This window comes from Pleurodeles waltl, chromosome 5, assembly GCF_031143425.1.
Source record: "Pleurodeles waltl isolate 20211129_DDA chromosome 5, aPleWal1.hap1.20221129, whole genome shotgun sequence".
Classification (NCBI taxonomy): Eukaryota; Metazoa; Chordata; class Amphibia; order Caudata; family Salamandridae; genus Pleurodeles; species Pleurodeles waltl.
This window is the reverse complement of record NC_090444.1, coordinates 913,470,992-913,489,024: the sequence shown is the minus strand read 5'-3', so window position 1 is coordinate 913,489,024 and position 18,033 is coordinate 913,470,992. Positions and strand designations below refer to the sequence as shown.

At 42.6% G+C, this 18,033-nt stretch overlaps 1 protein-coding gene across 1 annotated transcript in view; it reads left to right on the top strand.

Annotated features, from left to right (window-relative positions):
* Window positions 1-17,579, top strand: part of SYNDIG1 (synapse differentiation inducing 1) — a 925,443-nt gene extending 907,864 nt beyond the window's left edge. The window contains exon 4 of the mRNA XM_069235041.1: window positions 14,513-17,579. Coding sequence (XP_069091142.1) covers window positions 14,513-14,671 — 159 coding nt within the window. The 3' untranslated portion in view covers window positions 14,672-17,579. The remainder of the gene's footprint in view (window positions 1-14,512) is intronic.
* The last annotated feature ends 454 nt before the right edge of the window (window positions 17,580-18,033 follow it).

Here is an 18,033-nt window from a genome sequence, read left to right as displayed (position 1 = left end):
GCAATATGTGGACATCAAGAGTAAAAGGAAAAAGGAAAAAGGAAAATTGAAAAAGAGAAAGAGAGAAAAAAATAGCATACATGGGATTTGTTTTGTATTCAAGAATTGTAGACTGTGATTACAATTAATTATTTTTTTAGTGTTCACAGGTGACCAGACTATATTTGTGATAATGTATTATAATATGAGAGAAATATATAATGTCACATTTTTAGTTCATAGTTTATTTCAAAACATGCACAGGATTAGGAGTTTCTCATTTTTAAGTTAAAATTGTGACGTTATAAAATGGCCGCTCCATTTGCACTTCTCTTGAGCTATGCAATGAACATCAAAGAAGGACTATATGGTTTAAATAGTTGAGTGTAAAATGTCTGCCAATGTCCTGTTGAAGGCTTCGGCCGAAAACGCGTAGACATTTGGTTGGGACAGCGTGTGTGTCTTTTGAATGGTGGGCACATTGTCGATCTTTTTTTGTGCTTTTTGTACCAACTTTTGCTGGTGTGATTTACCTGCAATCTAATCTTTTTTCAATAAATAGCAGCCAATGAATTTATCGAGAATAAGTGTTTTTTTGAGTATTTTACCAGCTGGTATTGAATGAAGTGCAGCCCTTGGTGTGCGATTTAAATACACCATTTTTCTGGATATATATATATATATATATATATATATATATATATATATATAACATTATTATTATATATACATATATATATATAGAGGTAACTATAAGTCACAACCCCACCATGAACAGTTTTTTTGTCACTTAGCACTTAGCCTGCACCATGCAGGGAGTTCACCCGTGTGTAGGGGAGGTTGCCTGCAAGACCTGGCCCACAGCCAGACCCTGCAGCCAACTCCCCCTAACCACTCAACCCCATGCTGTACACAGGCCTTTAGCCATGCACAGCGGGAATTGGCTGCAGCCTCACTGGGTGTGAGAAAAGGCGTGAGAAGGTGTATCTAGGATGGAAGTGACTGTCAGATTGTCTGTCTTGGTGTGAGAGTACGTACATCGGTATTTTAGTGGGTGTGTCAGTGTGTGCACAGGTTCCGTGAGTGGGTGCTTGAGGGTTTCAGTGGGTCTGTGAGTGGGTGTCTGAGAGTCTGAGTGGGTCTTTGATTGGGTGTGTCAGTGTCTTAGTGGGTCTGTGAGTGGGTGCATGAAGGTCTGACTGGGACTGTGAGAGGGTGTACGAGGGTCTGAGTGGGGCTGTGAGTGGGTGCGAGAGTGTCTCAGTGGGTCTGTGAGGGGGTGCGTAACTGGGTATGTGAGTGGAAGAAACATTGAAAGTAAGAGAAAGACAGTGAGAGGGAGAGAGATAGAGGGTTTTTTAGGCTTTGTTGGATGATATACTTAGAATGAGATATGTCTTCACAAATTGAAAAGAAAAATATATTTGTCAATTAAAAACAGTAGGATCAACATTTAGTGTGGGACTTAAACATTCACACTTCAAAAAAAGGAAGGAAATTATGAGGAATACACCTGTACTCAAAACACTCAACGCTCAGTAAGAAAGTCTGTGACTCTTTTTTATTTTAATATTTTCTTTAGCCCTTTATGGGCTATTTGAGACCCCGGGGTGCCTCAAGGACTTCCCCGGGGTCCCTGACAAGTTTTTTATTTGTTTATTTTATTATGTGTCCTTTACGGGCTACCTGGCACCACGCAGGAAGCCTCAAGGACTCCTCTGCGGTCCATGACAAGTTTTTTTATTAATATATTCTATTAAATTCCCTTTACAGGCTTTCTGGGTCTGCAGGGGGGCCTCAAGGCCTCCCAAGCGGTTCCTGTCGATTTATTTTTATCGTGTGCCCTTTATGGACTACCTGGGACTGCGGGGAGAGCCTCAAGGCCTCCCTTATGGCACCAGTGCTCCAGCAAGGAGGCAGCTACTTTTAACAGCACCTCCCTGCTTGCTGAAGCAAAGCTTTCATTTCTGTTCCCAGCACACATACATGCCTGCAGGGAGCAGAGGTGAAAACTCTGCTTTCTGACAGCGGGACTGTTTTGCAAACAGCTATGTCCTGGGGGTAGACACCCCGGACAAAGCAGGAGCCAGCCATGGGGGGTGGCGGTCCCCAGGGCCATCAGTGGCTCCTTGCGGAGGGCTGCGCAGCCCCACTCCAACGTGGAGATATCCCCAGAGAGGAGATGGTACCCGGGGCTACAGGGGGGATGAAACGGACCCCCTTCACTTTTCTTAGTCAGTGCCTCAGGGAGGGGGTGGTCCTTCAGCCAGCAGGGTGCGTGCCCACTGCACTAATATTAAGAAGGCCCCAGGGAGATGGCGGTCCAGGGGCTAGTGGGTGGGCACACCTCCATATCTAATTCAAAAAGCCCAAGAGAAGTGGAAGCCCCTGGGCAGCGGTGGGGGTAGCCCCCTGCAAGTTAATTACTTGAAGCCCTGGGGAGGTGGTGGTCCTCAGGGCTGTGGGGGAGGCCAATGGGCCTTCCCAAATTCCACACAGCATTTTGTACCGGGGAGGTGGTGATCCCTGGAGCCGGTAGGCCGCGCAGCCTCCGCACATTTAACAAAATCACCCTGGGGAAGTGGTGGTTCACAGGGCTTATTAAAGACCAAGGAGGGGAGCCTTGTGCACCTCCCTTCTTTATTAAGGCCCAAATGCCCCCGGACCTGGCCCACCTGGGGGGGTAAAAATAGATAGCTCGGGAGACCGTTTTTGTAAATCTTGTAAAAAGGTGCAAATCCATTCCCTTATTTTTCCGAAGTTTTTTCAAGAAAAAAATGCTTTTTATCCCTGACGAGGTCCCTAAGGGACACCAAGCAAAGGCTAATAGGTCAGAATGACTCTACCCTGGCCCCTTTTCTTTTTTTGGCCTTTTCTTTCTGGGACTCAGGTAAGATGGCTGCCAACAGTTCCTTGTTGAAGTGTTGGCAGCCAATCAGATGTCAGCATGGGGACAGTTGGATCCGTGGAGCATACATATCCCTATATATCTATATTTTTGGGCCTTATATTTCTCAAAAACTACTGAATGGATTTGCACCAAACCTCAAAAAGTGTGTTCTGCGTACTGGTATCTGTCTTTCTGAAAAAGTTGGTGTAATTCCGTTCAGTGGTTTGGGCTGTAGGCGTGTCCAAAGGTCCTATGGAAAAATGAATGGAGAAAACATGTTTTGGGACACCCTTTTTCTCGGCCCCTCCACTTGACAGATCACCCCAAAACTTTCAAGACAATAACTGAACTGACAAAAGTATATGTTTTGAAAATTTCGTGAAGATTCGTTTTGCGGCGCCAAAGTTATTGTTAAGACAAAAAACACTTGTCTATGGAAACTATGTGCTAACTATAAATACCTAGTAGCGACCACCGCTATGTAACATATCTATATATATAAATATATATATATATTTTTTTTTTCACTGAATAAACCAACTGTTACAAGGACGTTATAGTTAGGTTTTGAATTTATTCGTACAAAACCATAGAAATTCAGCAGTTATCATTAAAGCTCTTTCAAGTAACTAAAAACTCACTTCCTAATGTAACTATAACTCGTGCCCTCGCCATGCATAGTAGTCTCATCAATAAGTTTATTGTGAATGTTGCATCGAGAGTATGAAAGATGGCATAGAATATGTCTTCAATGAGGTACCATGTGGAGTAATTAGCTGTGCATTAAAGCTCTGCTATTTGAAAGCGAGACCTGATTTAAAGGTCCCGCAGTCAAACAACAGAGTGTTTGCTGCAGCCAAGCCATAGGAAACAGCTATGTCCTGGGGTTTGAGCTGCTCTGGGGGATGGCGGTCCCTAGGGCCATCAGTGGCTCCAATAGGACATAGCTCAGGGGGGATGGTGGTCTCCAGGGCGTGGGGTCCCATGGGCCCCCGCATGTATTTAATTAGATTCCCTGGAAAAGTGGTGTTCTCCAGAGTGCACGTTGGCGGGCTACCCGGGGCCCTATAAAAAAAACAAGTGCTTCAATGCTTGATTTTTTTTTATTTGTTTGCCGTGAATCTCGCAAACTTGCAGCAAAAAAAATAATTTATGAAACTCTGTCCCAGATGGAACACCAGTGCTAAGGAGTGAGAGTGTCCTTACCATGGCCTCTTTTATTTTATTTTTACTTTTTTCTGGAACTCAGCTCAAGGCGAGTCCCAAAACAGCTGCCAACACTTCCTGGTTTGACGTGTTGGCAAACAATCAGAGCTGTGCAATTCCCTGCACAATCTTGTCTTTGTTCACGAATACTTCACAGCCAGAGATATACAAATTTGAATTTCCCTAAACTTCTCAAAAACTACCAAACAGATTTACTCAAAATAAGCAAAAGCGTAATCTGCGTACAGAGAGCTAGCTTTCTGCCAAAAATGGTATAATTCTGTCCAGTAGTTCGGCCTGTTGTTGTGTCTAAAGAATCCTATGGAAATTAACATGCAAACAAACACAACATTTTTTGAGCCCACGTTTTCTGGGCCCCACTTGACGATCACCCCGAAACCTAAACTTTCCACGCTGAACCCCTGCACGGCGCTGGCTCAATGGACATGCCCAGGGGAAATATGGTGCCTGGCCAGCATCATGGAATGGCGCTAGCCAGCGCTATACTTTTTGATGCAAACCTGCGCTAACACAGGTTTGCGCCAAAAAGTATAAATCTGCCCCTTAGTGCTGTCACAAGATGACACTAAGCAACAAGCAACAGGCTACAATATTCTTGCACACAACTTCAGGGGAGTACAGAAGCACACACCTGTATGATCAGGACACTGAAGTGCTACATGAAGATGCCAAAAGTGTGCTTCATGATTGCTAGTGTACATATGTATGCCCTGTTGAATCTCTGATGAGGCTTTGTGGCCTGACATCAGAAGAGGGTTAGTTCCTGTCTGATGTTGATCTTGTCCAGTATAATATTTTTCCTCCTCTAATAATTATTCTTCAGAATGATTGTCAAAGCAGTAAAGATAAACACTGAAATGGTGAACCAAAATGTTTTGGTGTGTGACTTGTTTTTTATGTGGACAGCTTGCATGTGATTAATTGATATTGCACTGACTTTAGGTGCTAACAGAGTCCTTAATGATCACTCCTTTCTCCAGTGCAGTATAATGTGCGATTAATGCATTGAAGTTCAGATGCAAAATGTGTTTTTTACTACTCTTATGTTTTTAAATGTTGTTTGTAATTATGAAAACATTTTTTACAATAAAGAGTGTGTGTTGCAGTACCATTGATTGTCTGTATGTGGTGCCTGATTTACTTCAAGGCTTGGCTGGAAAAGATTGGAACTCCTGCAACTGCTGTAGATTTAGGAGTAACGTTCATGATTAGAACTTGTCTTACTCTTTTGTGGCTGTGTTCTCCTATTGTCATGTCCTTATATATCGCTCCACCCAGCTGTGGAGTTTTCAAGGCCTGGCACTGCTCATTGAGTCCAGATGGGACACTGTACATTTTTGTATACAATTTGTTGCTATCAAATAATTTTCCAAAATCCAGTCCTATGCTTCAACAGTTTTTATCTTCATTATATAAAGTATAATTTTAACTTTCAAAAGGTACAAATCATTCATTATCTGTATCCATGTATAAACTGCACTATCCTCCATGTATTTTGAGTAATCCACTCTTCACCAGGGGGACTCTGTTTAATTATCTACAAAAGGATAAATAGAAGATTGCCTCGACTAATCATCCTAAAGAAGCAAAAGACCTTTATAGTCAAGACACAAAAAAAGTTAAGTCACAGTGCCTTGCATTTGCACCTGCAATATCTGCAATGGTATTCAGAGGCAATCAAATTATGATTTAAAACTTATATACATCATCAAATTGACATTTTTGGAACTACAGTTACTAGTAAAAAAAGTATACCTCATATTCTGTTATCTCCAAATGGGTGAAAAAATCTTTGGCTGAAGATTTGTGAATTGTATTTGTGAGTAAGGGCCTCAGTACAAGTTTGACAGCCGGATGAGTGGACCACCAAATTTCTAGAGAGTACGCAATCGTCATACCGGTGACATCCCCCTAAGCGTATTACTATGTTCCCACCAGGCTGACTGGTAGGAACATTGTATTACGCATTTGTGCTACGATATTGGTCTTGGCTCCCTTAAAGGAGCCAAGACCAATATCGTAGTGCACCAGCACTGTCTGCAAAGCATTCTGATGGTGTTGGGAAGGACATGGGCAGTGCAGGGCCTCCACGTGGCTTTCCACCAGCCTTTTTATGGTGGGGTTGTAGCACCGCCACAGCTGAGTACAACTTAGGCTGCCGTCAGCCCGTCTGGAACCATGTTTCTGGCAGGGGAGCTGTCCCCTCATGATCCGACCACCTGTGTCGTAATGTGGCTGTCGGACCGTCTGGAGTGCTAAGTAATACTAAGGGAGTACTACTTCTGTACTCCAAAATGCTTTTGTAAATAGACCTACATGTCTGCTGAAAGCAAACAATATGTTGAGAAACAAAAAGAGATCAGGCCCGATACCTTATTTTGCATGTAACCCAAAGATGTTACAGTGCTTTTGGGAGACCGTCTCACTCATCTTAAAAGATGTGATACACCTGTCATCAATAGTTGACAAATTAATCCATGTTATCCATGTTATCCAGATCAAGGTTACCGCTAAATGTCTTAAAGGGCCTTAGTTGGAAAAATGCATATCTTAAGCCTGTGAAGCTAACTGAAGTGCAACATTTCTTCTATGACAAACTATTGGCATCAAAAATATTATTATACCAAGCATTGTGGCTAAATTATAGCAGCTCTGAATATTGAGATAAGAAACTAAAAATGTAAACTATTGAGACAGAGATACCAACATTTTTTAATTAGTATAACTTTAAACAATGAATTAGCTCGTCTATATATACAATAAAACATGAAAATAAAGGTAATTCATTTATTTAATGTAAGAGGATCTATAGAGAACTGCTTGCCACCCATGAGTGTATCCAGGTGCTGAGTAGGTGAAAATAGGTGTGGGGTGAGGCTGGGCCTAAATACAGGCAGTCTTGACGGCCCTGCAAAAGATTAATTGAAAGCCAGGGCTTCTGCTTCTTGTGGAATTCAAGAAATGAGGAGGAGGCCCTATGTGTTGAGGAAGATCATTACATGATTTGGAGGTTTGGTATGCAAATGATTGACCTCCTGTTCTTCCTCTGTGGATTCGGGGTGTGTGTACGAGTGAGAGTGATACTGAGAGACGATGTCTAGTGGATTGGTGGAAGTGAAGCTGATGATTGAAGTATGTGAGTCCGGTGTAAGTGTCCACTCCTCCCTCTACTTTAGCACAGATGGCTCATCAGGTTATATGTAGGCTACACCACAGCTCCCTTTATCCCACTGTCTAGAGGGGATTCACAAACAGCCCAACTGTCCACAGAAAGAGTCACAGAATGGTTTAAGCAAGAAAATGCCTACTTTCTATAAGTGTCATTTTCAAACTAACAATCTAAAAACCAACTTTACTAAAAGATGTATTTTTAAATTGTGAGTTCAGAGACCCCAAACTCCAAATTTCAATCTTCTCTAAAGGGAATCTGAACGATAATGATATTTAAAGGCAGCCCGCATGTTAATCTATGAGAGAGATAGGCCTTCCAACAGTGGTAACTGAATTCAGCAGTATTTCACTATTGAGACATGTAACACACATCAGTACATGTCCTACCTTTAACATACACTAGACCCTGCCCATGGGGCTACCTAGGGCCTATCTTAGGGGTGCCTTACATGCATACAAAGGGAAGGTTTAGGCCTGGCAAGTGTGTACACTTGCCAAGTTGAATCTGCAGTTTAAAACTAAACACACAGACTGCAGTGGCAGGTCAGCCATGTTTAAGGGCTACTCATGTGGGTGGCACATCTAGTGCTTCAGGCCCACTAGTAGCATTTGATTTACAGGCCCCAGGCACCTCCAGTACACTTTACTGGGGACTTATTAGTAAATCAAATATGCCAATCATGGATAAGCCAATTACACATGCATTTTACATAGGGGCACTTTAGCACTGGTAAGCAGTGATAAAGTGCCCAGAGAATCAAAAACAGCAAAAACTGAGTCCAGAACACATCAACAACCTGGGAAGCAGAGGCAAAAAGTTAGGCAAGCCCACACCAAGGATGCCAAGTCTAACAATGAGTTTCATAAAAAAGTAGTTTAAACTGTCATAACTTTAAAAAAAGAATGAACTCATCTATATGTATAATTAAAACATGGAAAACTAAAGGTGATTAATTAATGTAAAGCAAGGAGGATTTTTAGAGCACTGTTTGTCACCTGAGGGTGTGTTCAGATGCTAAATAGGCTGGTGAGGGTGGGAGCGAATACAGGCAGTCTTGATGGTCCCTTAAGAAGAAGAATTAAATAGCCAGCTCTTTAGCTTCTCGTGGAGTTCAAGAGATTAGGAGGTTGTTTTCGGGGAAGGTCGTTCCAGGATTTGGTGGCATGGTAGGGTAATGATCCATCTCCTGTTCTGCTTCTGTAGTGGGGTGTGTATGCAAGTGAGAGTGATGCTGAGACAAGTTGTCTGGGGGTTGGTAGACATGAAGCCAGTGATTGAGGTATGCGGGTCCGGTGATGTACAGTGATTTGAATGTGTGTGTTAAAAGTTTGAAATGGCAGTACTTCTGGATGGGGAGCTAGAGGAGGTCTCAGAGGCGTGGTGTGGGTTTGGTGCAGGAGGGTGAGGACAAGTCTGGAGCCAGTGTTTTGGATGGTTTGAAATCTGTGAAGGAAATGGGTTGGAATGCCAGCAGAGAGTGGGTTACCTTAGTCCAATCTTATTGTGATTAGGACCTGTGTGATTGTGCATATGGTGTCCAGTGTGCCCAGTCGGTACCGACTCACAAAATGGGAATGCGACTCACAAATAGGAAGGGGTGATCCCCTTCCTATTTGCGAGTCGCATTGCGATGCAGATTTGCTTTGTGACTGCGAACGCGGTCGCAAAGCAATTCGCAGTTAGCACCCATGTGAAGTGGATGCTAACTCATTCGCATTAAGGAAAACGAGGTGCAATACAAAAAAAACTGCTTTATTAAAAAGCAGGCACAGACATGGTGGTCTGCTGTCTCCAGCAAGCCACCATCCCTGTGAGTGCAGGGAATCGCAAGGGGGTCGTAAATTGCGTCCCACCTCATTAATATTAATGAGGTGGGTCTTTGCGACCCCCTTGCCATTCGCAGATGGTGTCAGGGACACCATTCTGCATATGGGATGGCGACTCACGAATTACGAGTCGCAATCCCAAACTTACCTACGTCTGGCCCTACATTTCCTATTATCACTACAACTAAGCAAAAGTGGGGAAGTGTTACAAAAAGATTTAGGCCCTCATTCCGAGCCTGGCGGGCGGCGGAGGCCGCCCGCCAGGCTTCCCCCCTCCGAAATACCGCTCCGCGGTCGTAAGACCGCGGAGGGTATTCCGAGTTTTCCCCTGGGCTGGCGGGCGGTCTTCACAAGACCGCCCGCCAGCCCAGGGGAAAACTCCCTTCCCACGATGACGCCGGCTCGTAATAGAGCCGGCGGAGTGGGAAGGTGCGACGGGTGCAGTTGCACCCGTCGCGTATTTCAGTGTCTGCTTTGCAGACACTGAAATACTTTTAGGGGCCCTCTTACGGGGGCCCCTGCCGTGCCCATGCCATAGGCATGGGCACGGCAGGGGCCCCCAGGGGCCCCGCGACTCCCCCTCCCGCCATCCGGTTCCCGGCGGGAGAACCGCCAGGAACTGGATGGCGGGAGGGGGAGTCGGAATCCCCATGCCGGCGCAGCATGCTGCGCCGGCTTGGAGGATTCCTTTGGGGCAGCGGGAAACCGGCGGGAGACCGCCGGTTTCCCTTCTCTGACCGCGGCTGAGCCGCCGCGGTCAGAATGCCCCGCGGGGCACCGCCGGCCTGTCGGCGGTGCCACCGCGTCCCACGGCCCTGGCGGACTTGTTCCGCCAGGGTCGTAATGACCCCCTTAATATTTAGAAAATATTAAAAAACGAAACTTGAACATTTATTATTTAATATTTCAAATAATATAATTTAATATATTCTTAAACTATTAAGACGGTAACGCAGTTTTGCGCCCAAAAAATTAGCGCCGGCTAACGCCATTCTGAAGCGCCATGCGGGCGCCGTATTTATTGAATGACGTTAGCCGGCGTTAGTCGACCGGCGCTGCCTGGTGTGCGTGAAAAAAAACCACGTACACCAGGCAGCGCCGGCGTAGGGAAAAATGGCGTTTAGGCGTCCCAAAATGGGGCAAGTCAGGCTGAGGCAAAAAAATCGTCTTAACCCGATTTGCGCCATTTCTTTTTGGCGCCCAGACGCTTAGCAAAGACAGGAGTCATGCCCCCTTGCCCAATGGCCATGCCCAGGGGACTTCTGTCCCCTGGGCATGGTCATTGGGCATAGTGGCATGTAGGGGGGCACAAATCAGGCCCCCCTATGCCACAAAATATATTTTTTTTAAAACTTACCACAACTTACCTTTTCTTCCCTGGGATGGGTCCCTCCAGCCTTGGGTGTCCTCCTGGGGTGGGCAAGGGTGGCAGGGGGTGTCCCTGGGGGCTTGGGAGGGCACCTCTGGGCTCATTCTGAGCCCACAGGTCCCTTAACGCCTGCCCTGACCCAGGCGCTAAAATCCGGCGCAAATGCGGGTTTTTTAGTCCTGCCCACTCCCGGGCGTCATTTTTGCCCGGGAGTATAAATCCGACGCAATAGCATCGGAGTCATTTTTTAAGACGGGAACGCCTACCTTGCATATCATTAACGCAAGGAAGGTGTTCACGGAAAGAAATGACGCTAACTCCATGAACTTTGGCGCTAGATGCGTCTAACGCCAAAGTATAAATATGGAGTTAGTTTTGCGTCGAATTTGCGTCGAAAAAAACGACGCAAATTCGGCGCAAACGGAGTATAAATATGCCCCTAAGTGTTTCTTTTAAAAAGGCATTCCTATACGCGCCTACAAAATTATTTTAAATATACTACTGCCCTACAATACTAACAATCCATATAAAACTGAAATTATATTAAAAAATTAAAACATTGTAAAATCTTTCAAAAACTGAAATATGACAGAATAAAATAAAATAAATATATTAATTTAATCAATAACGAATTGCCATAAAACATTATTATCCAATTTTTAAAAAAATTATAATAATTAAAAAAAATTTTTTTAATAATTAATGAATTAAGAAATATACATAACTAATGATCAAATTGGCTGACCAGCAGGAACATTATAAGACGTGTTCCTGCCAGGCTGACCGCAGGGCACAGTGTTAAAGTATTGGTCCTGGCTCCTTTAAGGGTGCCGAGGCAAATATCGTAGCACACCAGCACCCTCGGAATAAGCACTGTCTGCGAAGCAGACAGTGCACATTCCGAGGGTGCTGGACGGGACATGGGATGGGCCATGGGCATGGACAGTGCAGGGGCCCCCCTGAGGCCAAGGCACTTGCTTTCTGCCAGCCTGTCCATGGCTGGGTCCTCGCCATGGAAAGACTGGCAGAAAACTGAGTTGTAATCAACCAGGCGTCTCAGAGTTCATAGCTGAGTACAAAATGAACCGCCTTCAGCCCGTCGGGAACCATATTCCTGGCATAGATGGTGGTCCCCTGGGTGGGCCTACCCACCATGGTGGTAGTGTGGTGGTTGGACCACCTGAAATGTGGTGGCCAAACTGTCACCACGAGTGTGGGGGTCCTCAGACTGAAATGCTTAATGCACAGTATTCTTACCTGCAATAGTCTGTATCATTTTATTTTTGTCAGCACTACATTTTTGTGATTAATTTTCTGCAAAACTATACTTTTTACTCAATATTAACTTTGTACACTGCTAAACTGAGATCATATTAACTAGACTCTGTTGTGTAGATGGCATCTCATTAAGATGCAACAAGGGCATCCAATCAGTATGTGACAAGTTAACCATAAATAACCACGTTTTGAACCAAATTCGACCTGGCTAGCCCGATGAGCAAGGAGCTCTGGAGTCAAGTTTATGTAATATTGACATAGGTTACAACCTTTGCTGAATTATGAACTTCCAAGGCAATCACCTTCATATCCAGGATCAATACTTTTGCATGAACTAGCTGTTCCAAAATGCACATTGTTCATTGTTCATACAGCTTATATAAAATTAAAATCTTAAGAAGGCAGATAAGCATTTATCTAGAGCTTTCAATCGCAGAACAATTTAACAGTTGTGGGACTGCTGAAAGATTTGCTAATGTACTTTCCTTCCTGTCCTGATGAACAGCAAACAAGTCGAATGACTGTCCTCTGGCATTAATATTGCAGCTGAAACTATGACTCAATATCTGCTGAATGAATGTACGAATTTTATTTGATTCATCAGAAATTCATGGATATCAAAAGTCACAAATCCTCAAAAGGGAAATCGAATTTATATATTTAAGTAGCATTTTCTTTTGTTATTGGGAAGTATCAAAAAATAGAAAAGCATTACAAATACAAATTCCATTTATGAAACAGACAGCATTACATATATGCCTGAAGAAACTCTTTTGTCATACGTCTTGGCCAGGCATAAATAAACCCAAACTAAAAGGTGAATGAAAACTGCCATATAAGATTTCCTAAAATATCTTGTAGGTAGCCAAGAATGAGAGAAGTAAGACATTCCCTGACTGGTTGCCACAATTCGTGCAAATTGCCTCTATTTTGATGGTTCTGAATGATAGTGAACTCCAACCTACATGCAAAATGAATTCCTGCCAACAGGATTTAGGATCCTGTGATTCACCTTGAAACCAAACTTTAGCAATACCCAGCCTTGCAACAGTAATGGTAGAAAAGTAAATACCTGCCAAACAGGGAGGTATCCTATGGGAGTGGAACAACATAATTAGCTTCCAATCCAGCTAACATCCACTTGCAACAAGTTGTTCACTTTGTTTAAAAGGGTTCCCTAAAATAATAGGGTGGGGAAAATAGCAAAGACATGAGTGTTGTTGAGATCTGAGCCCTTACACCGAAAGCAATAAAAGGGCTCTGTGCAACCCATTTTAATTAAATATTAAGGTGTGTAATGCATATCATAGAGAACTTGGGTTGAAATTTACGAGAAAATGACGAAGCGCGACGTGGTGGCAAGTTTGGCAGTGCCACACTCCGTCATTTTCAAAACCTAGAGACGTGCTAAATTTGCTACCAAGCACCAATGCAGCCACCCTTATGCCATGGTGCATGGATGGCTGTGCTGTGGGGGAAATTGTTTTTGTGCAGGATGGAACACCTTCCTGGACAAAACAATCTTCAATGGCCTTTTGCGCTTTCTATCTGTGCCGCAGGTTGCAAAAACGGGGAGAAATTAAAGCATTTCTACTTGTTGCACCATGCTAACATCACACCTGGTGTAAATCTGGGGCACCTCCTGTGACCTATTGCTTATAAGAATCTAATAAACCACTGCTGCCCCTTTAGGACCAATGCAAGAACAACATCAAAATGGATTTTGTTCCATTGAAAGCTCACTGGATGGCAGGTGAGTGACAATCTCGCAAAGCTGAAGCTAGCAAAAAAAATCATATATCATATTTCAGTACTTAAATAAATTAAGCCTTTAACTGTGTTCTCTGAGTACTTTATTTTTGCTCAGCGATAATGACTATTTGCGCAATTACTCTAATTCAGACCTGATGAAGTGGATCTTATCTTGAATAAAGAGAGAGACATTTCAGACTACAATCTTTTTTGTGATGATTAAAGGCACACAATGTAGCTATGTTGTTTTATGTTGCAAGGTCCATTGAGTTATTTTAAAGAATACTAATACTGTAAAAAAGTCCCATTCTTAACTAACCAGATTATGGGCCTCATTATGAGTTTGGTGGTCCCACCACAGGACTACCGACCTCACAAGGAGGAAGCCACTGCCATAGCGGTGACATTCCCCCCGAGCGTATTACAATGTTCCTGCCTGGCTGACCTGCATGAACATTGTAATACATGTTCCAGCTGGGCAGCAGAAACAGTGTTAGGACAGTGCGCATTCTAACGGTGCTGGTCAGAGGGGCCTCTGCACTGCCCATGCTATCGACATGGGCAGTGTTGGGGCTCCCCCGTCGCCCTCGGCACTGGCTTTATGTCAGCCTTTTCATGGTGGGATCGCCGCCATGAAAAGGCTGGCGGAAAGAGGGGTGGTAATCAGCCAGGAGGCACTGAGTTCAGTGCCGCCCTGACTGGTTACATGCCTGACCGCCGTCATGCCATTGGGAACCATGTTCCTGCTGGGGATGGAGGTCCTCAGGCTGGTCCGGCCACCAGTGTTGTAATTGGGCGGCTGGACCGCCAAAGTTGCGGCTGTCTGGCCTTCAACATTAGTGTGGCAGTGCTCAGACCGCCGCACTCGCAATGAGGCCCAATATTTTTTCCCTTTATGCAATGAAAGTCGATAGTTAATGTGTATCTTCCTAATCAAATTTGCCTAGTACATATCTTTAAAAAGTCCAGCAAAATTCATATATTTTATTATTAAACCTTGTTTTTTGTTTATTTTACAGACCAACAAAGCTGTGGCAAAGGGAGACTTCCACCATGCAAGCTCTAGCTCCAGACGAGCACTCTTCTTGGCTGTGCTGTCAATCACTATTGGAACTGGCATTTATGTGGGAGTGGCTGTGGCCCTCATTGCTTACCTTTCAAAAAACAATCACTTATGAAACTGTGTAAATGGCTACTGGAGGTGACAAGGAGTCCCAGCTAAGTCTCCACATGTTGTATAGACAACATTCAGAATGACTTTGATCTGTGAGCTCTACTGAACACAACTATTAATGTGGATTCTGTGGCTGGGTAAAGGGAACATTTTTGTGAAAGTATTCAAGCCATTGAAGAAACTATGCTTTGCCTCTGCTTTTGTTCTCTGCAAGACTATGGGAATTATCCTTCGTGCACTACACTGTCTTTTATCCAGAAGATGAATGCTTCTAAAACTGGAATACAAAAAAACTATCTGGCAAAAAACCGTTATCAATTGTACAGAGTTCAGAATGATTTTACACTATTACAGTCTACAGGTTGGGCACTGCAGTGTATAAACAAGAGAGCAATACCACAAAGTGGAATGAACAAGGCACCTGGGACTGTGGGTGAATTTGTGCAAGGGAAAGTCGTATGTGTTTCATCCACAGCCCCATAGATTCTAAAATCATGTTTTTCGTTACTGTGTGTTTCTGATAAGGGCAAAAGATGAAGCTGTGCAAAAAGTGTCTCAGTACTTCTGTTAAGTCAAATGAACATCAGCACTTGTCAACATTACACTTGAGCGACCACTGCATAGTCCACAAATAGCTTCTAATGTTGCAGGCCCCTAAGTGTGAAAATGGGACTCCTAATGAAACCATTATGTGTCCTTGATTTACTGGTTGTGTGTGTGTGGTAGGGGACATATATATCTAAGTCTGAAAGAAAGTCTGTGCAATGTATAACTGCAGATGTTGTGGAAAGTGAGTGAAAAATATCTGGGGAACAGCGGCAGCTCGTTTTTATATAATCTTTCCCCACTGTTATTATAAACACATGAACATTTATTATACAATATAATATATGAGAAGCAAACATATCTGAATGTGATGCGCATTTTGGATAATATCATTTAGTTTAGTTCAGGTCATGACTTAATATATTTAGAGATAGACCTGTAAGTCAGTTATTAAATGTGTTTTTCAAACGTATTTTCCAAAAGTTTACAAAGGTGGTCAATTTAACACTAAATTGCATGCATACGAAGTAAACACTGCAGTAATACAACCAACTATATTTTGCAACTATATTTCCGTTCTAAAACTCACCTTTGAATTTTCATTTTTACTCATGTGGCTATTATTGCAAAGTCTTTCAAAATCCTGCATAACGTGGACCACTACTGGATGACTCTATGACTATATCCACTCAGAAGCAAGTTCCTGTTTCGTAGGGGTTTGTTTTGCATCTTCATACTTCGTAGTCACTGTTTGTGGTGCAACCCAAACTTTTCATTTTACATCTGAAGTCCAACTTCACATCCATGTACTAGCTTGAGAAGGCTGTCCCCTTTTAAGTAAAAAATCACGAAGTGCATGCCATTATAGGTACAATTTCATTGCACTACGAAGATTCAGACATTGGAGGATTTAATGATACAGTAGTTGACGAAGAACATGTCACATGAGTAGGACTACCGGCCTTTCCATGTAATTTTTCAAATTAACTGGTTGTACACAAATAATCAAACAATGAAAAAAACAAAATGAACATGCCTTGTTCTTATAGCTCACAAGTCTTGCCTTTAGGCTCTTTGCTAATACTTTGATGCACTGCCAGCAGCAATTTTTAAAGAGACAAACATTCGAAAACACATTTTCGATGTCCGTCCTAGAAAAGCATTCATTGTGTTCTGTTCCTCAGCTTTTTATAGGCGATGCAGTGTGATTCCTACATGGGAATGGAAAATATTCTGGATGCACTCACAAAGAAAGAGCAAAGATCATGTTTGCAATGTTGCATTTATGTACTGAACTTGTTCATGTAATTCATGGTCAGGACTTGTACACTTTGCCCAGCAATATTACACGTTTTTCGCCCTTTCATTGAAGCCAATGTTTTGACTGTTGGCGTACATTTTTTCCTCAATTAGTTTTGGACTGACTGAATTCATCCAGGACAACTCATTGAACAGGTAAACAAAACAGTGAAATTCAAATTCCAATTAGATTTTTTGTATGGGTTAGAAATATTTGACAAGTTCAATGAATGAGAAACGTTACCTATGACCTGGAATTGCAGGTCACAATAGTCTCTATATCTTCGATTTATATGTCCATAATGTGGCAAACATCTTGTACAAATATGTATATACTTATCTTAAAAGAAGACAGATGTTGCTGACATCATCTATAACGCAAAGCAGCATTTATGAATGACTTTGGAAAATGGATTGGTTAAATTGGAAACCTTCTAGTTCAGTGGTTCCCACCCTGAGGTCTGGGAACCCTTTGGGATCTGCAAAACCTCCTCAGGGGTCCATGACTGCTTAGAAAATGAAATAGAATTAACTGATTAATAAAGTGTGAAAAACTAAAGTGGGTAAATGTGCAAATTACAATTTGAAAAAATACTGTGAACGTCAAGGAATTTCAAATTGGAGGCTAAAAATTAAATGAGTTTCCTCATATTGAGTCGTGGGGGCAGTGCAGGTGCATCAAACCGAATATAGTATCGATGTTGTGTGGCTTCTATTGAATTTAGAAAAGCTCCAACCTTCCTATGAAATGAATTATTTATTTTGTAATTTATATTTGTTTGTAAATTAGTTACAATGTGTATGTCTATGATGACTGCTTGTTTTTGTGTATTGTTCTGTTTCAAATCATCAACAATGTTTAGGCTGGGGTCCCCAGCTTCCAATAATGACTCAGTGGGGGGGGTTCCAGTTTCTGACAATGATTCAGTGGGGGTCCCAGGGTTCTAGAAATGATAAAGTGGTGGTCCACATAAATTAAAAGGTTGGGAACCAATGTTCTAGTTTCCAGTGTGGCTGAAATGTGATATTACTTGAGTTCAGGGATTCTAATTAAAAAGCAACGAACAATGCTTGTCGTCATTTGTGTTTCCTGAACTTTTCATGTTGCATCTGGAAGGTATTTTGACCATTTCCAATACATGGGGCTCAGTTCATCGAAATCTATTAGAAAAGCTGATTTAAAGTTGAAGAATAATGCAGGGAATCCAAAGAGGTAATGTATTAAAATTACAACCAAACAACCTCAGCCATTAACTAACATATGCTCTTTACAACTTTGAACAGCAGATGGAAGCTAAACATTCTACAAGTTCTAGTAAAAGTACATTCTTAAAACACCGCACGACATCACTTTTTCAATTGTAATTGCAATTTCACAAAAATGTTAATTTTAACTCAATCTTTCACACACATCCGCAACTTTGACAGCTTTTTGACAATCATAATCTTGTTTTCTTTTATTTATGTTCTGTTTCTCTCTGTACCTGCAATCTCTCACACCTGATTTTACCTCCTCAGCAC